We start from the raw sequence: 27,576 nt of genomic DNA on the forward strand, positions 1-27,576 counted from the left end.
GCTTAAAGAAAACTAATATCTTTCATCTTGACTTGGCTTTCCCCTTTTTGGATGTTTTTTATCTGGCTCAATATATTCGAGCATTCCAAAAATTTCTTGCGTTACAAATCTGACTGGAAGGTTCTTATTTAATTGAAATATAGAAGAACAGGCTTTGTGATAAATTGTGTCAACTGCGTGCAGGTCTGACACTGCGCATATTCGGCGGAAAACGTTATTTGACCAATCATCATCACGGCTTTTGCACACTGCCTTTATACTCTCTTCAAAGTCTTTAGTCCGAACCTTGTACCACTCGTGTCCTTTTCAGTGGGTAGTGTTGAGATTTATCCTTGAAGTGCAGAAAAAGCAACAATCTTGGAAGTTGAAGCTTGGAGTCCGTGATCGGAGTACCACTTTTTCTGCTTCCGTCTTTTCTTGCAAGGTTCTTCGTCTCTCATTCTCAATTTTTGACAGGTATATTTTGTTTGTGAAAAGTCTTTCTGCAAGTAACATGGACTTGGTTCCCTGTCTCGACAGAGATTTGCTAGCTTCATTGATTGCCGTAGCTCCTTTTTCTGCCAGTACCGACGATTCTGAGGTGTCTATTGAACGTTCACAAAGGGGACATAAAACTGCGGTCTCCGCCATCTAAAAAAGAGAACTGGGAATAAGTGAGTATAAGTAGCATAAGTATGAGTAGTATAAGTAATAATTGAATATAAGTATGGGAATAAGTGGAGCTGTCAGTGAATGTTACAACGAAAACCTTGATTCTGAACCGAAAAATCTGTAGCTAAACCCTCCCCAGTTCAGATAGGTTACTAAAATAAATGAACTGTCAATCTTATTGAGGGCCGGCGTCGAGTATCATGGGTGCTTCAAGGATTCTTGACCAGGGAAATCTGACAGTCACATCCGCGAAAGGGACCGGCGATAGTCGATAATACTCTCGCTTCCACGAGAGAAATAGCTTTTTCGTTCCGCCTAGCGTTGTCGACCGTGCTGCACTCTAGCGACTTGTTTGCTGTATTTAAGTTTCCTTCAGACAGATGGTGCTGATAAAATATGTATCAGAAAAGAGAGGTAGGACGAGCGTAGAGTCTTCTTTCTTTTCTACATGTCCTTCCTCCAATTCCTCTCCGCTTCCTAGTAGTTACGTTACAAAATCATCGGCAAGAAAAACAAACAAAACGCACCTGTGTTAAATCTCTGCTTGGACTCCGAAATACTTTCCATCTGAGGAGTTTTTTTGCAGATAGGTGGCTCTACAAGGCTCAGTAGACTGAAACAACTTTGAAAAGAGTGTAAGATCAAGGCATGGTGTAACAGAAAGTGAATATCAGAAGGGACTTTCCAGCTGGTTGAAAATGTCGTCACCAATAAAGCTCGGTAGGAAAAGAAATGGATTCGGAACGCCGGTAAGCTATTTGTTCAGATAGGGAAAAATGAACCGAAAATTCGTGCTCCTCTTCGAAAAATACCCCGTGATCGTGTGTCGCTTTATTTGTTTTTTGATTTTAGTTTTTTTTTGTTTTTATTTTTTTTTAATTAATAAAAAAAAAAAAAAAAAAAAATAAGAAGAATTAAATGAGTAAACGTGATGTTTCTGTCTAATAAAAGAGCACAAAAAAAAATCGTTTCTTAAAAGGGAAACCATCAATAAACTACTTTTCTTTTCACGGTTCCTCATTCTCGGATTCTGGAAATATCTATAAAATAGGCGCAAAAAACGTGAAAAAAGGGAATTTCGCAACGGGATGGAGATTTAGATTTTTTATATGTTGTAGAGCTCTCTTTTCTGAACACAGTGGTGCAAAAATAATTTTTATACCAATTTTTTCCTGGTTCGACCATTTTTTTTCCGTATCTTTCACCTACTATAAGGCAAGATTATTCTAACAGAGATTTTTCTATGGTTTGAAACTGATCGTATTTTTCTATATAGCAGGAAGCCGTCAAAGTTTATGGATATCGACTGACTAACTGGCAAGTTTGCATGATGATCCGTTTTTTTGTATATTGATCAGTTTTAGTCCAATTTGCATGAATGTCCTCTTCTGTGGTTACGGGTTTGGATGATTTTTTTTGTCTTTTCGTGTCGTTTTGTTTCATGGGATGCTAAAACAAATTTGTAACTCAAGCTATCAACTTCCTTCAGAATGAGTGTAATATTGCGTCATAAAAAAAAGTATATGGGACTGTTAGCTGGTGACCCTTGGGTGTGATGACGGAAATGGGGTACTCTCTGAACAGGAATCGAAAAATTCTTAAAACAAAAAAGTATACAATTATGAAAAATAGTAACATGTTATATTTATATTAAACTCAAACTACGACGATATCAGTAATGAAAGGAAATTCAGACTGAAACCAATATTTCTTTTATTTGTTGTATCCTTTCTTTTATAACATTCCTGTCGTTTGTGTTTCTTTTAATTTATTCCTCTCGGTTTATTGTAAAAAAAGACAGAGGTGGGGTTTGATCCTGCGGCTTTCCGCGGGACTTAAATAATTACTAATAAGATTGTTGGCCTAATTATAATTTACATTTATATATTTCGTAAAAAGTATTTTTTTCTTTTTTGTATATATATCAAGTTAATATGAACGCAAAAAATATAAATGTTATGAGGAGTCTATGGAACTTTGAGATCGAATTTAACATTGTGTCTGAAGAGAATTACCTCCGTGGCTCAGTGGTATAGGACCTGTTTAGTGTAGAGGAGAGGATGGGTTAATGTTCCACCCTTCGCAGACGTTTTCTTTGTAGCAAACTTCGATTATTTTTGGAATTTCTGAAATCCAGTCTAATGTAATTTAAAACAATTAAAAATCTTCATTTTTTTAAAAGAAACTAAGAAAACACGGATGAATATTTGTCATTGGCCATTAAGGAAAAACAGATGAATACGGAAAAATGTTTTTCTTATCAATCAATATTATTTTTCTGCTTAATCACATTGAAGATTGAACCATTTGCCATTTCTCGATCGGTTTTGGGACCAAAAGGATGTAATATTTGTAAAGCTTATGCAGCCTGGAGTAGCAATTATGGTAAATATTATAAGTAATATATATATATATATATATATATATATATATATATATATATATATATATATATATATATATATATATATATATATATATATATATATATATATATATATATATATATATATATATTGTACCCGTTTAAAAATGAGATAAAAAAGCGAACTGCCAAATAAAACAAAAAGTACCAAACGGTACTTTTGAAGCATAATTCCTAATTATGCTTCATATTACGGGACTAGAGACGTCGCTTCATTTCTAGTTAATTAAAATCTGCTTTTTATAGTTTTTTGCTGATGTCAATGAAGCAGAATCGTGGCTGAAAGAGAAGTTACCACTTGCTCGGTCTCAGGACTGTGGATCTGATGAAACATCGGCCCAAGCTCTTTTGTCCAGACACAAAGATTTGATAGGACAAATCAATGCATATCAAGGAGAAATTAAAGCACTGTCCGGACAAGCCGGCAGACTTGTAAAAATGAACTTGGATCGCCAAATGGTAAGTCTCTTTATATTTTTGTTATTATAAAGTTGAAAAATAGTTATCTAAGTATTTAAAGAGGAGGGGGGGGAGGAGGTAAATGCAAATCTTTCCGTTAAAGGAAAGTCTTTTCTCTATGTGTCCATATGGGGCTATGTTTATCTTTCTAATATTTATTCAATCCATACATATGTGTCCATCTGTCTAATGACAAATGTGCCCATATTCGGTCCAACAGATAAAATTAATTTTCTGAAATTTGTGTTTTCCAAATAGACTGCCAATCTATAAATTCAAAAGCCGACCCGTTTCTCAATGGCACATTAAAACTTTTTTAACAGAATCATGACGCTATGATTCTTCTTCAAGCTCATGACGCTCCGTCATGGCGGAACGTCATGACGCTCCGCCATGACGTATTGACTTCCAAAAAGAAGAGATAAATTATGGCTCAATTGGTCTTTCTATGATGTTCTTGTCGGCAAGTCAATTAACTCACAGTTTGAAGTATTTAAACTTCAATGATTTCAAGGATAACCATTTCAGTAAATAGTTTTAGCTGTTCAAGGATATAAACATTTTTTTTCCAATTCATATTCGGTAACGAGACGTAAGAGTTATATTCTTACATAATTTTACCCGTTCAATCACTCACGTTTACCAAGTTTACTGCTAATTAATGGCAGTGTTTGTCTTTAGCTACGACTATCAAGAAAATTACATTTTATAGAGGTCCATGATGACATCTTTCACTCGTTTTCTGCTTATTTTTATGACATGTTCTTTCTTTCAAACTGGGCGCCCACTAATTACTAAAACTTTATAAAGGCATTATGGAGGTCTTTTAGTTAAAAATTAAATTCCCGGGTTTTCGTAATTTTTTAAGACCCTAAATGGATGTGAAAGTTTCCACTTAACCAATTTAAGGAATCAGATTTCATTTTTACTGTTCTTGGTAGGCTACCTTAAAAATGGTTCTAAAAGATATAATTTTTACAAGATGTTTAGACGTCATCTTTCGGCTTTTTAGAACTGTAAAATGTTCTCCAGTCAGGTCTGCAATCAAGGTCTTTCTGTTACACATGCTGTTTAAGACCGGCCTTGTTATTTTAAGAAATGAAACAAGTGTATGAGTTCACGTTAGGTATGGATATTCTCTCAAATTTTTTCACTGTTTTTAAACTACATTGTGGTCTAAAGTAATTATTTTGCTAGAGCATTTGTGCATAATCACAATAATCTTGGATTAGCCAAATTATGCAAAGTAAAATGTTTAAACAACAGTTTTCGACTTCGCGAAGAATTGTCCTTCTAATTATCATAAGGAACACTCATGGCATAAATATTCAGAATTTTCTTATCTCTAAGTATCTATTTCGCGATTTTCACTTCAATTTTCAAGCAAGCAACAGATTTCAGACAGAAAATCGGAGCCCACCCTTCCTCTGAAATCCTATATTTTTCATGAATTTCTAAGCACTTTTTCCAATTATTAAATTAAACTCTGGTTATTTTAGGAATTTTGGTTGTGCTGCACTATGGATCATGTTTATATCCTTCCAATTGTTTTGGGGGGCATTTGCTCCTTTGCCCCATCTCTTGCATCTACTGTTTGGGTGTATATGGATAAATTTACAAATGTGTTATTATATAGGATTATGTTAAAAAAATCTTTTCTTGGATAGTTGCTTTGCTTCTTTTTACAGCCAATATGATTTAAAGGGCTTCATGTTTGGTACTGAGGAAATTACTGTTCCTACAAATAAGCCTTTACTTTGGGCAAGGGCGTATCCAGGATTTTCGTTCGGGGAGGGGGGATTTTCTCGAAGGATGTTTTACACACAAAAGACTTTAAAAAATGTATCAGAAGTTCGTTGATTTGCATTTTTGTTATGTTTTTATGTGTTCGACAAAAAATATGGGGGGGGGGGGGCTTCCTTTCAATTGTTTTCTTCAGCAACAGAAGAGCTGTTAAAAAAAAATTTACACTCTGTCTTATTACAAACAGCACTTGAAATGGATTTTCTTTGAAGAAGTGCACAGAAATCAATCATGTGATGTTCAAATTTATCTGGCATCTACTAAGCCTATACATGGTAAAGTTACCCTCAATTACCATTTTTATTTGCTGATGTTTCTCAGTTTTGAAACATTTTTAACTATGTGTATGCCTTAATCATTGTCAAATCTTTGTTTACAGTTTACAGACCAAGATATGAAATTAGCTCCGCCAGTTGAAGAAGACGAAGTTTTAGAAACCGTTCAGTATGTCGACGAGGAATATTTTGTAGAAGAACCAATTGAAAGAACAGAGTTCAAAACCGTAACAGAAGATCGGTTGGCCCCTCAAGTTAAATCCTTGTATGCCTTCAAAGGAGAAGGGATTGAGTGTCTTAAAGGGGAAGTAAGTCATCTGGTATCATTAGGTGTAGCATAAGACAATCTGGTATCATTAGATTCAGCATAAAACAAAATCGTTAAATGACTATACTTTAACTTCAAGTGATTTTGAAATTACGATTGATTGTCTCTGTTTTTTATTTCTATATACAAATCCTACAAGCAGAAAAGGGGTTGACAAAGGAATTTGAAAACATCTTTCCTGAAAACATCTGTTACTGAATGTCTGCCTTGTCTCTACGAATTTTACCTTTACGATTTGACTAAATATGAAATATTAGCTAATACAAACAATCTGTGCTGTATATACTAGGGGCACACCTAGTTTATTTTTAAGCTCACCTTTCAAGAAATGTTCGGGGTAAGGGGTCAAGGGTGGGATACGATTCCTGCCCCCCCCCTCGTACCTCGTCTCATGTGTATTTACTCTTGTATGCTCAACTGCAGTATATAATTAATTGATATACTTACTACTTGAGAGGCAACAGAGTTGTCTGATAATTGTTCCAGCTGATAATTTTGTAATATTTTTGTACTTTTCGTTATATTTTTACTTATGTTTTAATATATTCACCATTATTAGGAATAAACAGATGCGACTCTCGCTTCCTTTTCTGGGACTATGATTTTTATTAGTACTAACAAGGATTGTCGAGGAATTTTCTATAAAGTGTATCTTTGCTTACGAGTCGCTAGAAAATACGAATAAAGACAATATTTTATAAAAACATTTTCTTGGGAGGGGTGGGTGGTATTCTACTGGCATATTAACCTAATTAGGCTTAGTTAAATCTAGGTAATTGTATCTCACTTCATCTTTAACTCAATTTTGATGCAATGCTGTCAAGTTTGACGCTCAACCTGTTTTCGAGTCACGATCTGAGTTCGAGTGACGAACACGATCTGAGACGATGTGAGTTCAAGTCACAACAAGCCAACTCACATCGGTTTTAGCTACCACCAGTTGTGAAAGAGAAATAAAGAAGAGTTGCTTCAGTTTTAAAAGAAAAAAAAATGCATGGATGAATTTTAACATCCTTTAGAAGGTTTGAAAACAAATAAAATGATGTATGTACCACTAAAAAGGATAAAACTTGTTTTAAGAATAATTTTCATAGGATTATTTTTACCAGCGGATACTTTTCTTTCGAGAAAGTAACCCTTTGGTTTTCCCCCATTTTGCATAGCTTAAAGGCTAGACAGACATAGCGTTTAATTCCAGTGATTTAATAAATTGAAAAGGCATTTTCACAGAAAAGTTAGCGTAGTCTTTGCAAGTTATATTAAATTTCTAAAACACGGAAATTCAACAAAAACAATTTGCTTGAAGAAGCCACCAAGTAGCATATCAAACGAGGTAGTAACTTACTCGCCAAATCTTATACTGAAAAATGCTCCTAAATACTCAGACAATCTGTCGAACTAAGAAGTCAGCCTAAAAACGCTTAATTCGGTGTGAATTTAGAAAGAAAATCTCAGTTTGGAAGCCAGCATGTTTTCAAAAACATCCCCGTTTAGCGTGTTTCATATGAATTGGGAAAATAATCTTGAAGGAATAGAAAGTGAGGACTCCTTTTTGATTGTATATCAAATGATTGTATGCAGCACATTTAAGCGCGGTGCAAAAAAAGTAAAATGGGTTCAATATCAAACACTTTTCCTGGGAACATATTTTTTGTTATCCTGATCTGTTCTCGTTCAACTTGCAGATAATGCTATTGCTCGATAAAACAAACAATGACTGGTGGTTAATCAGACGAAAGAATCTCCAGGAAGGATATGTCCCAGCTAATTACGTCCGAGAAATTGAACCTGATGTAATTAAAGTACAAGTGAGAAAGCCAGTTTTGGTCACGGAAATTAAACGGGTGAAAAAAATACGGAAAGTCCCCAAGCCAGTACCTGTGAAAAAGACAAAACTTGAAAAATTACCAGGTATTTTTTTAATCTTATACATTGTTTCGAACCAATTGAGGCGTGTGTTTATCGTAACCAAAAGCTTAGAATGGTATGGAAATCAGATAACTTTATATTAAATGATCCCATAATCTTCTCTATGCTGGTAGAACTGAACTTTTGTCATTTATTAACCAATTATAAAACAAAGGAATGTGTTCATAGAAATAACAAAATGGTAAGATAATGTTGTGTATCTGGTTGATATAGACCTTTTAATGATATTCTGTCTTTATATTTGTTGCTTTTTTATTGTCTTCTGAAAATCTGCTCTTCCTTTCTATTCTATTCAAAACTATTTTTTCTCTGTACTATATGTCAAGATGCAAACACAATCAATTGAATAATAGGGTATCATTTCCTGATTTTTATTGGACGTCAAAATAGCCAATCATGTATCTTCTGTCCAAGTCAAGTCTAAATAATCCTGTATTTCTAAATCTAGTTTTACAGATATTTGTAGTCTGCTTAATATAATGTCTTTGGTTATAAAGCTTTCAGTTCTAAGTTTTTTACTAGACATTCAGTCCACAAAAGAATATTTTTTTAATTAATAATAAAATAAAACCTTGCGTGTCATATTGGGGCCAAATATAACGTGAAGAAAATTCGCATTATAGTAAACATCTCAAAACTATAATTGGAGAAGAGAGCCATGAGCATGTTGCACACAGTTTTTTACTTCCAAGAGTTCAAATAACCAGAGCCTCTTCTATGGCCAGTTACATTCATTTGCAGTCAAAAATTCCACATTGACAGAAAACAAAGAGGAAAACCTACGCGGAGCGGGATGGGGGGGGGGGGGTAAACAAACGTATCTCGTGGGCCCTGTCATGGCCTCTGCAGCAGGCATTAGAAGAACATTGCCTTGATTAAAAAAAAAAAATTAATATTATTACCTTAATAATTTGAAGTCCCATTGAATTTGTCCCTTGCTCCGTCTAATCTCAGTTGGGCCTCTGTCTCCACCAGTGAAATCTTCATCGTTTCCTTATGATGGCGTATGTATGCTCAGCACCTAATAGCAGCATTTATGGCCCTAAAAATTGAAAGGTTACGACGCCAAGCACGTAGGCAGCCATTTATGTTAAACAGCTAATATGGCGTAAAATTTATCCTAGACATTGTTAAGTTTATACTGTTCTCATATAATGTAATGATTGCAAATTATACTTTTATATTGGATGTGCTTGAGGAAATGGTGGGCGTGGGGGGGGTCTAGTTACCGTCCAATCACTTTCGACTATTAAAAATGGCACTAGCCCTTTGAATTTCCAATCGAATGAGCATGTCTCAAAGTTTCTGTGACAATGGCTTCTATAAAAATATTGTATACCCCCTGGGCACAGCTTAAAACCCTTGCCGTAAGGGTATTGGGAGATTTTCCTACTCAAAAACATTTCGTCTACCCGGAAATCAACTACGTTAAAAAAAATGGCTATCTCATAATTCCGATTGGATGTGTTTGGGGGAATGATGGGCGTGGGGGGGGGCTAGTTGCCCTCCAATCACTTTCAACTATTAAAAAGGGTACTAGCCCTTCGAATTCCAATCGAATGAGCCTGTTTTGAAGTTTTTACGACAACGCCTTCTATAAAAAACCTTATATACTCCCAGGGCATAACTTAAAACCCTTGCCCTGAGGGTTGTGGGGGAGTGTCCTCTTCAAAAACATATTTTCTGTCTGGAAATCAACTACGCTGAACAAAATGGCTATCTCAAAACTTTAATTGGATATGTTTGGGGGAATGATGGGTGTGTGTGTGTGGGGGGGCTAGTTGCCCTCCAATCACTTTCGACTATTAAGAAGGGCACTAGAACTCTCAATTTCCAATCGAATGAGCCCTTTTCGAAGTTTCTACGACAACTTTTTCGATACGAAGTGCCCAGGTGGAGAAAAAAACACATTTTGCCCACATCGTTCTTTACTTAGGCAGCGCTAGGGCGCTGCCTATGATAAACACGCGGCTGTGTGAACCAGAGTTAGTTGTTCAGTAAGTATCCTAGCCAACCCTTAAAATTAATAGAAATGTGGTTTGTTTTTGACAAGATGAATCTTTATCGTATGGGAATCAAGGCAGGAGGAAGTCATACAGAAGTTCACATCTCTACAGAAAAGTTCAATCTCTGTGCTTTATTAGGTTAGCTCTGTCTTTTTATACCAAAATTATTTCCTGAATTTCAGTTGATGCGGAGTGCCATTTCAAAAACTGGAGTTGTCTTAAGAGGGAAAATAGTATGTATAAAAAGAGGATAAAAAGATACAATGAATTGAAACAGCTATTTTATTGCATCTCATATCTGCATTCGTACTTGAAAAAAGCTGTATTCTAATAAGAAAATGCTGAATAAGCAATTGTGCCGGAAACACAGGTGAAGATGGAATATAGTCCAGGACCAGCGTGTGTCTGGTCCTCAGTAGTGGAAACAGGTCAGGTTTTTCTTTTGAAGGGAGTGGGCTGCTTCGGACGAATTTCGGACGTCCTTTGGACGAAAGTTTAGCTAAAAATAGAGCTCTGAAATGTGATGTAGCTCTGACTCCAGACTACCATCTCAAACAATTATAAATTGTCGAAACTTTGCACCTATCAATGCCAAATATATCGGGATCTTTCAAATACTCTTCTTCCAATTCACTTTAAGAATATCTTTCAGCAAGTTGAACTATACTTTACTTGAACAGTCTCTGGTAAGTGAAATGAATTTTTAAATGAAATAACTATTTCAACATTCTATAGTTGTGAAGTTATTCTAAACTGAATTGTATTGGAAACATTATGAAAAAATCTTGCGATACTCCTCCTTGTACGGCTTGGACCTGAGTGGTAGCTATTTCTCCTGAGTGGTAAAGGTGAACACTGGATCTTCTACTGATATGCGCGATATATGCCTAATTCATTGAATCTTTTCTTTCAACCCTTTTATACTTCTAAAAAAAAAAATCTATTCAAATATTATAGCCATTATTGTATATTGAATTTTTTCCTCTGTAAAATTCTTGTTTTATTGCATGGTCTTCCAACCCGCACAACTAGCAATTATATGGTATAATTTCCCATGAATGATTCTACAGTATGATTGTGTTCAGTATATTATAGTGAATAGTACATGTATTACATGAATAAGTACAGTATGGTGTGATTCTAGAGAAGACAGTACATTGTCTTTAAGAATGAGAGCCCGTGGTACACCGTGATTCAACTACCTTTTCAATTGTCCTGTCATCTAGAGACTTAGCATCTCCAAACGTCCGATTCAAGTCAGTGTTCTTGCTCTAAAGCAAACGCTACACTGCTTTGCTGCCGGATGACAGAAAGGCCAATGAACATTTGGAAACAGTATTTTGGTATCCCAGCAAAACCTGGAAAAATAGATCGGGATGCTTTAGTTTTCAAAACTGGTGTCCCATCGCTAAGTAGCCAATGGCAACGCAGGTCTAAGTGTATGCATTGAACGGTATTCAGACCTTTGATCTCCAACTATGCTTTCGGTCATTAACATAGATTCTGACAAAACACCGTAAATTTTGTCAAATGGTATCGTTCAAGCGATGTAACTGTGGGAAATTTTGGCCAGTTTGTCGGACTGAAATTAAAATTCTCTGGTTATTTTAAAAAATAGAAAAAAAGACTGTCAAATCAAACAGTTAGTGGTAACGAACTGTAAGTAAGGAGCGACCCGGCTCAATGGTAACCGAAAGTCTAAAAAACGGAATTTTGATACCAATAGATACATCAAAAGAATCAGATTTTAAATGTGATTTCAAATATATAAGTTTCATCAAGTTTAATCTTACCCATCAAAAGTTACGCGCCTGAGAAAATTTGGCTTATTTTGGAAAAAGGGGGAAAAGACCCCCTAAAAGCTATAGAACCTTAATGAAAATCACACCATCATATTCAGCGTATCAGAGAACCCTACTGTAGAGGTTTCAAGCTCCTATCTACGAAAATGAGGAATTTTCCATTTTTTGCCAGAAGAAAGATCACGGATGCGTGTTTATTTTTTTATTTATTTATTTATTTTTTTTTTTCCCAGGGGTAATCGTATTGACCCAGTGATCCTAGAATATCGTAGGAGGGCTCAATGGATCGGAAATCAAAAGTTTTAGTGCCCTTTTTAAGTAACCAAAAAAATGAAGGGCAACTAGGCCCCCTCCCACGCTCATTTTTTCCCAGAGTCACCTGATCAAAATATTGAGATAGCAATTTAGTTCAGCATGGTCGAAAATGTGATAACTATGTCTTTTAGGATTATTTAATCCCCCGAAGCCCCGGGGGGAGGTCTGAAAGTTATGAACTTAACCCAATGTTAACATATAGTATTGGTTATTGGGAAGTACACAGACGTTTTCAGGGGGAATTTTTTCTGGTAGTTGGGGGAGGGGTGGGTCGGGGTTTATGTGGGAGGATCTTTCCGTGAAGGAAGTTTTTATGGGGAAGGGACATTGCTATGAAGGGGGCGCCGGACTCCCGAGCATTATTTTTAAAAAAATTAGAAATTAGATATAAAAAAAAACAAGTTTTTCAACTGAAAGTAAGGAGCAACATCAAAACTTAAAACGAACAGAAAATATTAGCTATATGATTGGGTTCACCCCCTAGTCAATACCTCGCTCTTTAAGCCAAACATTTTTTAGAAAATTCGAACTTTAGCTTAAAGAGCAAGGCATTGACTAGGGGGCAAACCCCCTAATATACGTATTAAAAATATATGAATATAGAAGTTCGATACGTAAGCTAATTCGTAAATTGCGTATATTTATTACTAATAAAAACGTTCGTAAATAAAATTCAACAAGTTTCGAGAAAGCCATTTAACTAAATAAAAGTAAAATTAATATGCAAATTTTGTTTTAATTATTCATGAACGGTGAGTCAAAATCAAGACCTGTATTAATTCAAAAACGTTCAAAAATTAAATAAAAAAAAACATGTTTTTTTAACTGAAAGTAAGGAGCGACATTAAAACTTAAAACGAACAGAAATTATTCCGTATATGAAAGGGCTGTCCCCTCCTCAGCCCCTTGCTCTTTACGCTAAAGTTTGACTTTCTCAAAACTCTTATTTTTTTTAAACAATAAAAAACTTTAGCCTAAACGGCGAGGCGCTGAGGAGAGGAAAGCCCCTTTCATATACGGAATCATTTCTGTTCGTTTTAAGTTTTAATGGCGCTCGTTATTTTCAGTTAAAAATTTTTTTTTTTTTTTATTTAATACCAGTCTAAACAAAATACCAGTCATAGATTTTTGCTGGTGAAACACGAAGATTTTTAATCCTCAACAAAAAACTTCTGTGTCTAATCTTTAGGGAGATTTAAACACAGCTTTTCCGGCTGGTGATGTAAGTTTTGCTACTGATCCGAAACAAAGCGAAACAACTATTCGTCGAAGTGAAAACTCGACTTTTTTTTTTTTTTTTTTAGAGGGCAACGGCAAATCTAGCCACCAAAGCAAAATTTGACTCTAGTTTGAGCCTAGCCTCCTTTTCTTTTATTTACCTTATGTCTTTCAGTGAGAAAATCGCTTAGTATGGGTGAAGATACAGAAGGAGTTGAAGAAAGGAAAAATAATGTCGTTCAACTGTACAAAGATCTATCTGACTTGTCGGAGGTGAGAAATGCTGTTTTGTTTCACTTTGGCATGGTACATAACGCCTATGAAAAATTGCCGGGGAAATATCTATGATTAGGGAGTTCTAAACCCTGACCTCCTTCGATTAAGTGTATGTCCTGGGAAAATAAACTAAAATCGATTGACCAAAAGCGTAAAATCAGTCTAATTGATTATGGTCAAAATTGATCGCCGACGTATCTCTATAGTCACTTTTTTTTAATTAACGAGTTCTTAAACCAGTTTATTGTTTTTATATTGTTTGTTTGCAGTTTTATTTGCTTTTAACTCTGTTCTTCTTTTCCTTTATCCTTAACTCTTTTTATGCTTTTCCTTAAATGGAAGATGATCTAGTGGAAACCTCTGCAGAAATATCTTTTTTTTACTAGTATTTTCTGTGGTACCAAAATTTTCCCTTTTTTTCCGTATTTGTTAGTTTTCGCCTCTTTGAGGTCCACTTTGGTCATAAAAATAATGTGACTAAAATATCGAGTATAATGTATTACTTTTCAGGTTATATTGGATGTTTCTGTTTTGAACGAAAGTCAATATTTTATCCTCATATATGTTTTGTTTTATCTTTGATCTAACCAAATTTTTAAACTCATAATATTTCTTAGCTTAAATTCCGTGTACCTTAAGACATTTTATTTTATAATTACTTCTTTTTACTCTACAGAAACGGAAGAAGTTGCTTGAAGATTCCCTACGTCTTTTTGCCTTCAATAGTCATTGTGACGACTTTAGTACATGGGCCAGAGAGAAAGAAAAACAACTCCAAGAAACAACTGCAGAAGATGGTGTTGAGGTTGCAAAAAGAAAGTTTGAAGCAATTGTCACGGATATGTCAGCGAATAGAAGCAGAATAGAAAAAATTAGCTTTTTGGTAAATATTTTTTGATTCTTATTATTTTGTTTTTGTTCTTGTACAAAAAAATAATAGAAATCAAATATAGCAGGGTTTACAAAAGCTGATTATTTCGCTCTCTCACACACCCCTTCCTCCTTTTGCCTCTTTTTTTTACTTCCTTCCTCTTTCATTTCATTTTTTTTTCTCCTTTTTGCTCTCGTTATCTTTAATATTTATCTATCTCCCTCTTTCTCCCCCCTCTATCTTCCTCTCCCCCACCTCCCTCTCTCTCTCTCTTCGTGTTTTTAAGTAGTGTTTCAAGCATAAAGTTCCATTGAAATATTTTTATGAAAGGATAAAAGGTTTGTTTTTTATTCTTCTCTCGGTGTACCATGAGACATGAGGGACAGTATTTTATAATTTACGCTGACTAACTTTATGAAAAATGTAAAAATGTAAAGATTAAAAATGTAAAATGTCTTTGAAAAATGTAAAGATTAAAATTAACATAACTATTTGATTTTAAATCAAGTTGTTGTCATTCTAGGAGAAATTGCTGTTTGCTCTGTATTTTGACCATCGAAATGTGGAATTCTCATCTATTTTATTAAAAAATCAACACAGATTTTTGTAATTTTTTCACTAATAGCTGATACAGGGAGCTCTAGTGGTTAGAGGGAGGGGGGTGTCTCAGTGGTATATCAGTGGTTAGGGATGCTTCAATAATCAGTGCGACGCCGTAGGTATGAATCCCACGGATCTACGTCTCCAAGCAAAAAGATTAGCTTGTAAAGTGAGCAAATATTTGGCTGACAATTTGTTATGATAGGATTGATGTAGTAGATGATCCCCCCCCCTCTACAAAAATCTGGTAATTTTTTTCCAAAAGAACCTTTGAAACAAAATAAAAGGTTTTAGAGCCTTTAGTCAATGCCAAATGGCCTAGCTAATGTCAAAACTGTAGCTTTGTTCGTGAATGCACTCACTTGTGTACCTTTTATCAAAGCTATTTAAAGCATTAAGTACAATATTTGAAATAAGCACTATGAACTTGTAGACCGACTTGTAGATGTATTTAGCCCATTAATTTCTTTACAGGCCGAGGAACTCTTGAAGCACGGGACCAGTCAAGCAAAAACAGTCAAATTAAAGCAAAAAGAATTTGAACGACTCTGGGACCATCTTTACAAAGTTAGACAAGCCAAAGAAAAAAGCCTCCAAGGGGCTTCAAGGTATGAACCTCTACTTCCTTATTTCTATTTCATTTCTGTTTTCTGGAATTTTCAAGTTTAGTTCAGAGAGTAGAAATGAAGTCTACCCATCGAAGAAATGAAGTTCTACCCAGTAGAAATGAAGTTCTACCCATCGAAAAGATACAGTTTGTAAAACAAAACGAGAAGCCTAACCAGCTGCTTTGCTGACATAATTTATTCATAAATGGCTAGTTTGTGATTGAAAAGTGTTGAACAGTATTTTTGTTTAAATAAGTTCATCGGTCACGAAGGCTAAATATGTGACTGGAAAAACAAATCTAGACCAAATTTTCGATTTTGTTTTAATTAAACTTATTTGAAAAAAAGAAAAAAAAATGCACCATTTGGTTGTTTAGGAGAACATGTAACAGATATGAGCCAGTGATAACCAGAGAATAGCTCAAGGATTTCAGTCGAGATCTACACTTATCTGTCCTCAATGCAAAGAGAAGAAAAATTTGAAATAGAACAAAATAGTAAAATGAAATAAAAATACAAACCTAGAAAAAACAACGTTAAAAAAACTGCTAAAAGGAAACCGAGAAATAAACCTAGCCGCAAACTGAATGATTAAACATTCATTTGGGAATCTGTAATTATTTAATAAAATTAGAAGTATTTATAGAAAACTCAGTGACGGTGACAGCCCACTTTTATAACAAAAGGGGTGGTAAATTCTCTCGTTGAACGGGTCCTACGAGAATGCCTTGAAAGATTATATAATCCTTGAACTTGACTATCTTAAAGACACCTTGTTCGTGAACCCATCAAAATAACTGAGCTTCTTATAGAAAAAGATAAGAAAAAAATGCTTTAACATCTCAGCCCTTGCTTCATTCCTACCAAGGATGAAAAGAACATCTTCACCCACTAGAAAGGGCAGTGAAAATGAAATCTGAGTTATTCGTAAATGGGCCATATATATATATTATATTTTAATATATTAATTCTATATTAATATATATATATATATATATATATATATATATATATATATATATATATATATATATATATATATATATATATATATATATATATATATATATATATATATATATATATATATATATATATATATATATATATATATATATATATATTATAATATTATATATTAGCTATACGTATTTAAAGGAAAAGGAAAATTGGGAACTCAGTATTTCTACCTCCCTATGCAGTTATTCAGTTTTTGGAAATAATGTGTGTCAAATTTATAAAAAAGAAAGAAAAAAGAAACGTGGATGAATAAATCAGCAAGAAGTAAGCTAAATACATGGGACCCCTAAGGTGTAGCTTAATTTTGAAGGTGTAGTTGTTTTTTGGAACGAATAGATTGCAGTGGTGGTTTTGGCCTTTTTTGCGCCCGGGGCAAAATCTTTATTAGCACCCCCCCCCCCTGTCTCCCAAAAATTTTCAGGCCAAATTTTTACAAAATTTTCATTCATTAGCAAAACTCTCAATTATTAACAAAATTTGAATGCAAAATGAAAAAAAAAACTTTCAAAATTACAAAGTGATTATAGTCGTTAGATTATTTGTTTGAAGTTTTGCGCCTCTAAAATTCTTACGCCCGGGGCAAGCGCCCCCTTTGAACCCCCGCCCCCTCCTCTTTACCCCCCCCCTCCCCCTAAAACCGACCAGAAACCCACATGTGTCAATTATTTTACCAGCTAATACAAACTGAGGTACTTAAAATCATGACGTTATACTAGTTCATTTGTATAAAATAAGTAACAGAATGATTCTTATGTCATTCATTATATAACCAGGTGTGTTTTTTATTCACTTTTTACAATTAGTATGATTTGGTGGCTGTGTTATTTTTGTTTCTTCGAAGTTTTATTTTGTATTTTCATTTTTTTTTTCTATGTTTACGCTGATGACGGCTTGTTTTATAAATTAACAGGGGGCAAGAGACAAATCATTGAACAGTGTTTTACAAATTTCACAATACTTTGCATTTTCTCATTAAATAGTAATAATTTTTCAATCTTGGCTGGTTTTTTTAATCACCGGTTTGTAATACATTTTATGTGTTTTTTTTTATGGCAGCATAAAGGCACCAGGTGACGTTGAATCCTTTTATTAACTGGTATTGAATAAAATACTGATTTGTTACAAAGTGAGTTCTTTGACATACGCCTCTTTGGCTTAGAATAAAAAGAGGTAATAGTTACACTGTTGCCAAGACATGTATAACAAGACATGTTTTTTTTTATTATAGTGTGGAACTGTTCTACCGAAATTGTGACGAAGCAAAATTCTGGATGGCCGAAAAGCTTGAGAGTCTTGGCAGAGATGAATTTGAAGGGGACCTCAAGACAGTTCAAGCCCTTCAACGACGCCATGAACAATTGGAAAGAGAGTTATTGCCGGTCGAGGACAAAGTTAGAAAGGTAAGCATCGCTTACTGTTGTCTTTGCCTCATGAGAGCAAAGAATTGTGTTAGAGAAGCTCTATCTAATCCACTTAATCCAGTTCAGTTTTACTTTGTATATTTGAACTGTTCTATAAAATCTCACTTTTTTTTGTACACTTCTTGATGTATTTCGAAGAATAAAAATCAGAATTTTCTGAAGGGATAGGAGACTTTCTGCGGATGAAGGATGACAGATTGCCAAAAATTGTCCTTTTTGGCAACCGTTTAGGTATAAACGAAAAGTGGGTCTTCCTCGGTTGGGGTTGGAAGATGTCGTAAGGAAAGATTTAAAAGGAAATGGGAACTTCCTGGGTGGGTTTAAAGAGGGAGGCTTTGAATAGATTGGGATGGAGGAAGAGCGTGCGTAGCTGCGTTGAACTCAGGCAGCTTGGTGCTGCGGTTAGTTGTTAGTAGTAGTAGAAGTAGTAGATGGGAGAAGGAAAATATGAAATGACATAGTCATAGTTTTTCTTAACCACAGTCTTCCCAGTTTGAGTTATTCACTTAATATTAACTTTACCTTCATGAGAAAACAAATTTCAAATTTTACTGGTAAGCGAGCTGTGACTCTTGGCATTTTTGGTAGTTTTCAGAGAGCCCTTAGGGGGATTGTTGAGAAGTATGATTTACAATTAATTTGAGAAATTTTACTCTTGAACTTTAGTGTCACTTTACCTGCACACAGAAGGAGGGGGGATGCTGGGTACAAAGTTAGAAAGGAAATAATCGCCTGCTATAAATTCTACCCTCGTGATAAGACAATCTAATATTGCTTCCAAGGAAGCTTTGGGGTTTTTAGAATTGAGTTCTAAAAGAAGACAATAAATTTTGTTAAGCTAACCGCCAAAACGAAAAAGCAACTTTGCTGTGAATATCTGCTGTAACGTCTAATTGAAGGTCAAACTCTGTGACTTTCTTCGAAAATTTCCCGAAAAAAGAAGAACTACTCGGAATACTTATCTAAAAGAGATTACCGATGGTTACTTTTCTGGTTCTCCCTAACCGGGAAACTTTTGTTTATTTTCCTCATATTGTAGCCGGTCGTAGAAACGAATTTCACTGCTCTGAACTGAAACAGAATGAACCCAAATTTTCGCTCATAAAAATATATATTTTTTCCCTTGGATGGCGTGAAATCCTGCTTAAGAAGTGAAATTCGACTCCTGTCTGAACTTAGCTTAAGATTAATAGACATATCGACTCTCTTCTTAATCTTAAAGGCATATTTGTATAAATCCAAATTTTAAAAGTTGGTATTTTAATATATTTAATTTGATTTATGTTCTTTAGATGAAAATTGCTTGGGAATCTTGACGGGGAAAATTTGCAAGTTCTATTCAAAGTACTTTTGGTCAACACTGTAATGTAAAGCATGCTGTTACACACCCTCTTCAGCCATAAGTAAATCAATAAGCAATGCAATTTGAAGTTGAGGCACTGATTTATAAAACAATCTTGTTTATCCCCCTTCCCTCCTCCCCAAGAAATTCTCGGAGTAAGCCACATAAAAAAAAAATTGAGTAGAAGGAAAATGTCAATATTTTAAGCTTGATTTAAAAAAAAAAAAATTTTCTCTCGCGTGGCAGAATATTCGGCAAATATTTCGCAGTTTATATTATTGACCTACAAATAAATTGAACACACCACTAGATGCCATTTTTGATGCTTTCTCTGAATATAATAATCGCTTTTCTCGCAAATTCAACTTTTAGCCCTTTTCGGACCCTTGAAAATAATAATTTCATTCTGTTTTTGGATATAAAATTGGATTATAACATTTGTTTCAAACTTACTGTTTCATTATAAATCCATTTTGTAGAAGTTGTATAATCCACAAACATTGATTTTTCAAGATGAAGTTGATTAAAAAAATTCAAAACAAATCCGCCTGGTTTTCTTCTTGTTCTGTTTGGCCGCTTAAAAGCTGCTGTTTCACCTATATGTCAAAAAATATCGAAGCCGACAGAAGAAACATGGCAGACAGAAAAATGTAGAAATTGTTTCGAATATTTTATCCAACTTAATCGAGATAAATCAGTGCTTCTGGATTATATAACTTTAAAAATGGACTTGTGATCAAATAGTAATTTTGAAATTCCTGGTTTAAGCTTTTTTTTTATACCCAAAAACTAGAAGTTTTTTGGACATTTTCAAGGGTTCAAAAAGGGCTTAAATTTGAATTTGCGAGAGAAGGGATTATTATATTCGTAAAGAGTATAAATAAGACATCGTGTGGTGTATTCGCTGTATTCGTAAGTCAATAATATGAACAGCGAAATATTGACCGAATCTTCTTTGCTAACACTGGTCTTTGCGTTGAAAACATAAGAACGTTTAGTGCCAAACTTCACAATTGTCTGATATAAAGCAAGAGAAATCTTGAACCCACACTACCGCACGAAACACATCCTTAGGGAGGGGAAACCTACTAAAGTTTATGACAAATAACTAGCATGGTAACACTTTCAGACAACCTGTGGTCTATGATCTGTTTGTTTGAAGTTGATTTGACTTGAGATTAGATAATTCAAGCATATATTTAGGCTAAGCATCGGCTAAATGCATTAGCTTACCAAATATATTTATTGAAATTAAATTAATTACTATTTATATTAATTTCCAAAACATATTAAAAGTTAATTATCTAAGAGGTTTTTAAAATTAAAGACCTATTTGGTTTTAGAAAAGCTAAAAATCCAGAAGACCTACCAAAAGGCTAAAGTATAACGTAAATAAATGACTAAGAAGAAAATAATTTTCTAAGTATAAATAAATCCTGGTAGACCCAAATTTGAATCTGGATAAAGAGCCGGTAAAGGAATATTAAAAGTACAATAACTCTTGTTTTCTAAAAAAATGAAACGAACGATTTTATGCGTAATATTTTGTTATAGTACGTCTAAAAGTCACAGAAATATTTTATTAATGAAATGTACTAACGACAAAAAACACAACACTAGCCGGTGGAGAGTGGAAGTCCGTGGGTCCATGTTCCGTCGGACCCACATCTCTAGGTCCGTCGAGAAATTAATATGTGAACAAAGATAAGGATATATAAGTCGATTTTGAGGGTAGTCCTACTCTATGGTGTTGCATCGTGGCCTGTAAAAGCAGCTCAAGGACATACTCTAGAGGTTCTTGGCCACCGTTGCCTAGGTTCAGTTTTACACTTTCGGACGTCAGATCAGAAGCTTCGTTCGGATGCTGGGTGAGGCGGAAACGCCTGGTCCCGCTGCAAGTAAGTAAGTGGAGAATGGTGCTTGAATTTTCAGCCTGATATATGAGCTTGAATATGAATAAATAGACAAAAGACAGGAAGAAAAGACAAACGAAAAAAATTACAAAAAAGAAAAACTAATGTTGAAAAAAAAAATACAAGTGGCTTCTCTAGTGCAGTTATATTATAGTTATGCTTTTCAGAAAGTGGACTGGCAAGTTGTCGCGTAATAATTTCAAATATTTTGTTTATAGTGCCGTTTTATCTAATATTTAGTAAATTTGATCGTCTTAAAATGAAGCATGTATTTTGTAGATATGCCAAGTCTCTGCTGCGAGTCCCTATGGACCCGTAACACGTGCCTCATGAGAAAATATAATTTGTCTGAACCATGCCCTGAGCTGTGTGAGCTTAACGCTCAAATGTCCAGTTAGCAAGGTGGCCTCAAATGGCAAGTCGTTTTTTAAAGGCTAGCACTAATGTTTGTTGTTGTTTTTGAGTGTTGATTTTCTTTTCTTTGTTTTAATGGTACTCCATCATTTTCCTTTTTGTACCATGGGTTATAAATAAGTACATACATATAATTCATGTTTTTTTCCTCTTTAAGTATGTGTAGCTTAAAAATTCCTGAAAATTATTTTAAAAAATTGCATAGTAAAGCTGTTACGTTTACTGCGCACAGAACAACACCATTAGTGCACTAATGTCCGAAATTCTGTTACTCCAAATGCAAGAAGCCTACTAATGATATTAAGAGCCTCTTCAGCAAATACAATAGTTTTTCTTTATCTATTTTGTATTCCTTGTTTTTGGTTTTTCGAAATAGCCAATCATGTACATTCTGCTCATGGGAAATCTCCTATATTTCAATCGAAATATATACTTATCCTATTCCTTTATAATTTTATCTATATTTTATATGTTTTTTATAATTTCATTAATAAATAAATTTCATTTGCTTATAATCATATATGTAATTCTGTATATTTAATTGATACATAATCCCTTTTGCAACCTCTTATAACTGAAATTTGGTTTTTTTTAGTTGCATCATTCGACGTAGCGTGAAAGATATTGTGTATGGAATTCTATAGAAGAATCTTGTACTAACTTTGTCCTGAATATTACATGCGAGGTTTGAACCCGAGGCCCTTAATAACTATATGAAACTAAAATATTCAACTTATATTTAATGAGGAATTTTATTTTGTATTTTATTCTCTAACATACAATGTTGGAGTACTTGTATTGAATCTAGAAGAAGCGTGTAATAACTCTTTCCTGAATATTACACGCGAGGATTGAACCCGAGGCCCTTAATAACTATATGAAAATAACATATTCTGCTATTATGTAATGATGTCTTTTATTTTCGATTTTATTCTCTAAAATGAACTGTTGTTGAATTTGTATTGAAGTATAGAGAAGAATCCTGTACTAACTATGTCCTGAATATTACACGCGAGGTTTGAACCCGAGGCCCTTAATAACTATATGAAACTAACATATTCAGCTTATATTTAATGAGGAATTTTTTTTTTTATTTTATTCTCTAACATTCACTGTTCGAGAATTTGTATGGAACGCTATAGAAGAAACTTGTACTAACTTTGTCCTGAATATTACATGCGAGGTTTGAACCCGAGGCCCTTAATAACTATATGAAACTAATATATTCAACTTATATGTAATGAGGAATTTTATTTTGTATTTTATTCTCTAACATGCAATGTTGGAGTATTTGTATGGACTTCTATAGAAGAATCTTGTACTAACTCTGTCCTGAATATTACATGCGAGGTTTGAACCCGAGGCCCTTAATAACTATATGAAACTAATATATTCAGCTTATATTTAATGAGGAATTTTATTTTGTATTTTATTCTCTAACATGCAATGTTGTAGAATTTGTATGGACTTCTATAGAATAAACCTGTTCTAACTCTGTCCTGAATCTTACACGCGAGGTTTGAACACGAGGCCCTTAATAACTATATGAAACTAATATATTCAGCTTATATGTAATGATGAATTTTATTTTGTATTTTATTCTCTAACATGCAATGTTCGAGAATTTGTATGGAATTCTATAGAAGAAACTTGTACTAACTTTGTCCTGAATATTAAATGCGAGGATTGAACCCGAGGCCCATAATAACTATATGAAACTAAAATATTCATCTAATATGTAATGAAGACTTGTAGTTTCTATTTTATTCTCTAACATGCAATGTTGGAGAAGTTGTCTGGAATTCTATAGAAGAATCCTGTTCTAACTTTGTCCTGAATATTACATGCGAGGTTAGAACCCGATGCACATAAGAAATATAATACTATCACATATTCAACTTTTAAGTAATCATGTATTTTAGATTGGTTTTTAGTATCTAAACTGAACTTTTGGAGACTTTGTCTTTACCGATATATAATAAACCAGAACTAACTCTGTAATGAATCTTAAATGCGAGGTTTGAACCCGAGGCCCTTAATAACGATATGAAACTAACATATTCAACTTATATTTAATGAGGAATTTTATTTTGTATTTTATTCTCTAACATTCACTGTTGTTGAATTTGTCTGTAATTCTATATAATAATCCTGTACTAACTCTGTCCTGAATATTACATGCGAGGTTTGAACCCGAGGCCCTTAATAACTATATGAAACTAATATATTCAACTTATATTTAATGAGGACTTTTATTTTGTATTTTATTCTCTAACATTATCGTTTGTCGACGTTGTCTTTAATTATTGAGTATAAACCTGTTCTTACTTTTTCCTGACTATTACTGAAGAGGAGTGAACACGTGTCCATTAAAAAATGTATGACACTAATATATTAAACAGATTTGTTATGATTAATTTTATTTTGTATTTTATTATATAACATAATTTGTTGTATTATTTGTCTTGAATCTAGAAGAAGCTTGTACTAACTCTGTCCTGAATATTACACGCGAGGATTGAACCCGAGGCCCTTAATAACTATATGAAACTAATATATTCAACTTATATTTAATGAGGACTTTTATTTTGTATTTTATTCTCTAACATGCAATGTTGGAGAATTTGTATGGAATTATATAGAAGAAACCTGTACTAACTCTGTCCTGAATCTTACACGCGAGGTTTGAACCCGATGCCCTTAATAACTATATGAAACAAATATATTCAGCTTATATTTAATTATGAATTTTATTTTTTATTTTATTCTCTAACCTGCAATGTTGTAGAATTTGTATTGATCTCTATAGAAGAAACTTGTACTAACTTTGTCCTGAATATTAAATGCGAGGTTTGAACCCGAGGCCCTTAATAACTATATGAAACTAAATTATTCAACTTATATGTAATGATGATTTTTTTTTTCTATTTTATTATCTAAGATTAACTTTTGGAGAAGTTGTATGGAATTATATAGAAGAATATTGTACTAACTCTGTCCTGAATATTACACGCGAGGTTTGAACCAGATGCCCTTAATAAATATATGAAACTAATATATTCAGCTTATATTTAATGAGGACTTTTATTTTGTTTTTTATTCTCTAACATGCAATGTTCGAGAATTTGTATGGAACGCTATAGAAGAAACTTGTACTAACTTTGTCCTGAATATTACATGCGAGGTTTGAACCCGAGGCCCTTAATAACGATATGAAACTAATATATTCAACTTATATTTAATTAGGAATTTTATTTTGTATTTTATTCTATAACCTTATATGTTGGATAACTTGTATGGACTTATTGAGTAGTAACGTTAACTACCTGTGTCCTGAATAGGCAACGCGAGGATTGAACCCGAGGCCCAAAATAACGCTATGACACAAATATCTTCATATATATTTAACGTTGTTAGATTTGAGTGTTGTTTTGTCTATAACATTAACTTATGGTTTAGGTTTATTGAACGATCGATAATAATATAGTTCTAAATCTGTAATGAATCTGAAATTATAGGTTTTAACAATATTCCCTAAATAAATATATAAAACTAACATATTCAACTTATATGTAATGAGGAATTTTATTTTGTATTTTATTATATAACATTATATGTTTTAGAATTTGTATTGAATATAGAAGAAGCTTGTACTAACTCTGTCCTGAATATTACATGCGAGGTTTGAACCCGAGGCCCTTAATAACTATATGAAACTAATATATTCAACTTATATTTAATGAGGAATTTTATTTTGTATTTTATTCTCTAACATACAATGTTGGAGAATTTGTATGGAATTCTATAGAAGAAACTTGTACTAACTCTGTCCTGAATATTACATGCGAGGTTTGAACCCGAGGGCCTTAATAACTATATAAAACTAACATATTCAGCTTATTTGTAATGAGTATTTTTATTTTGTATTTTATTCTCTAACATTCTATGTTGTAGAATTTTTATGGAATCTAGAAGAAGCTTGTACTAACTCTGTCCTGAATATTACATGCGAGGTTTGAACCCGAGGCCCTTAATAACTATATGAAACTAATATATTCAGCTTATATTTAATGAGGAATTTTATTTTGTATGTTAGAGAATTAGGCGAATGGCAAAATTGAGTATCTGTTTTGTTTTAGGTGAAAAACCTGGCCCAATCAGTTAAGTCTGATTATCCTACTGAAGCAAAGTCTGTTGCTGCGAGAGAACAAGAAGTAGCTGCAATGTGGGAGGAAGTAAAGGAGAAATCTCTCGACAAAAGAACACGCATTGAAACGGCTGTTGGTGCCCAAATCTTTCTTCGCGAAAGCAGTAACTTAGTAAGTCTCTCTCTCTCTCTCTCTCTCTCTCTCTCTCTCTCTCTCTCTCTCTGTCTCTCTCTCTCTCTCTCTCTCTCTCTCTCTCTCTCTCTCTCTCTCTCTCTCTCTCTCTCTCTTCACCCTTTCTCTTTTGATTATTTGTTTCCTAGAGGAAAAGCCTATTTTAATGAAGACAGATAGAATTTAATATCAAAAGTTTGAAATTTGATTTGAAGATGATATTGAGAGTCAAGACTGAAGGCCTTCAAAAGCTGAAACTCCATTTTTCATTTATTTGTGTTCTTTATGTACTTTTCTCTTTTTGTTTGCCTTTATATTTTGACAGATTATTGTAAATTTGTCACTTTAAATAGTTATAAAACCATTTTTCTCTCTATAAGCCCACTAAAGATATTATAAATATTGTTATAATATAAAGTCTACTGGCTAACTTAAACTAAACTTAATACAGGTTTCCACTTTTTAATTATGTAGTATTGAATTTTCTCGTCTTCTGACGTTAAATAAAACTAGAGAGGCAAAATATAAAAAAAGAAATGAGAGTGTGTTTGACCTCTTATTAGTTCTGGTATTAAAGGTATCGTTGCGGTGCGGATCCCGTGCGCCACGAGAGCTACACAAATTTGCTACTTTGTCATTTATTTCTCTTATACCAATTTATTCTAGTTTATAATTAATTTTTCCCTCTTTTTTTTCGTTTGTAATCTTTACTTTTTGCTTGATGTGCCGGAAAATTTTCAAAGATATTTAAGTGCTCCACAAAAAAAAAAACACTGCCTTAGCGAGCGCACTAAAATTTAATTCTGAAAAATTCAAAGTAGCCTAAGAAAAATTGAATAGCTTGAAATCAGACATGTCTACCCATGATTAACCGAATATGTCGCAGAATTATTGCTTCAAATTCCTCTACAGCCACTATGAAAATCGCTTCAATGACCTTTCCCTTTTAATTATTGCTATTCCCTATATTCTTTATGTATCCTGCTTTTGGACAATATTCATGAAAACTGATTCAACGTCTTATCTGACAGGCCCCAATCAAGCTGTAGACTTAGTAACAAAACTGTAGAACATTCACAAAATGAATCAACCCTATTGCCCTTTGCTTGTCTGTCGTTTCAATTGTGTTTAATTTTTTGTGTATGTTATGTTTCCTTATATTGTTCGTTTTATGTATATGGTTCACTTTCCCTTCCGTGGTCTAAAGTTTAAGCCTTTCTTTTTATTATTTCCATTTTTTGCTGCTGTGTCCATCTTGCTTTGTTATTTACACTTTGTATTTCCTATATTATCTGTTTTTGTTCACTGTATTATTTTTCACTCGTGTTATCTGTAGATTTTCTTGTAAGTAATAGGATTTTCTTGTAATATATGTAAATTAATGAATTCCATATAAATCAAAGCGGAAAAAAAATTAACCACCGTTATTCAGCCAGGAGAAACAATAGCGGTAATTGGCCCTACTCCGTGGATTTCTGACGTTTGCTAAACAGTTGGATGTCAACATAATAGATCGATCTTAATTGACAATACACTATTTTGCTATGAATTTCGATGCATTCTCATTTCTTCAAGCTTGTA

General features: G+C 33.7%; 1 protein-coding gene across 9 annotated transcripts in view; it reads left to right on the plus strand.

Moving 5' to 3' along the window:
• Positions 1–27,576, plus strand: part of kst (spectrin beta chain, non-erythrocytic 5 kst) — a 333,164-nt gene that overhangs the window by 158,501 nt on the left and 147,087 nt on the right. For all 9 annotated transcript variants that reach the window (XM_089085798.1, XM_089085799.1, XM_089085797.1 and 6 more), the window contains 8 exons: positions 3,323–3,535; positions 5,718–5,921; positions 7,627–7,852; positions 13,387–13,484; positions 14,164–14,370; positions 15,433–15,566; positions 17,815–17,986; positions 25,816–25,995. In XM_089085798.1, the coding sequence (XP_088941924.1) occupies positions 3,323–3,535; positions 5,718–5,921; positions 7,627–7,852; positions 13,387–13,484; positions 14,164–14,370; positions 15,433–15,566; positions 17,815–17,986; positions 25,816–25,995 (1,434 nt within the window). The remainder of the gene's footprint in view (positions 1–3,322; positions 3,536–5,717; positions 5,922–7,626; positions 7,853–13,386; positions 13,485–14,163; positions 14,371–15,432; positions 15,567–17,814; positions 17,987–25,815; positions 25,996–27,576) is intronic.

Source organism: Artemia sp. Qi Xiang Cuo, chromosome 3 (assembly GCF_049724085.1).
Source record: "Artemia sp. Qi Xiang Cuo chromosome 3, ASM4972408v1, whole genome shotgun sequence".
Taxonomy (NCBI): domain Eukaryota; kingdom Metazoa; phylum Arthropoda; class Branchiopoda; order Anostraca; family Artemiidae; genus Artemia; species Artemia sp. Qi Xiang Cuo.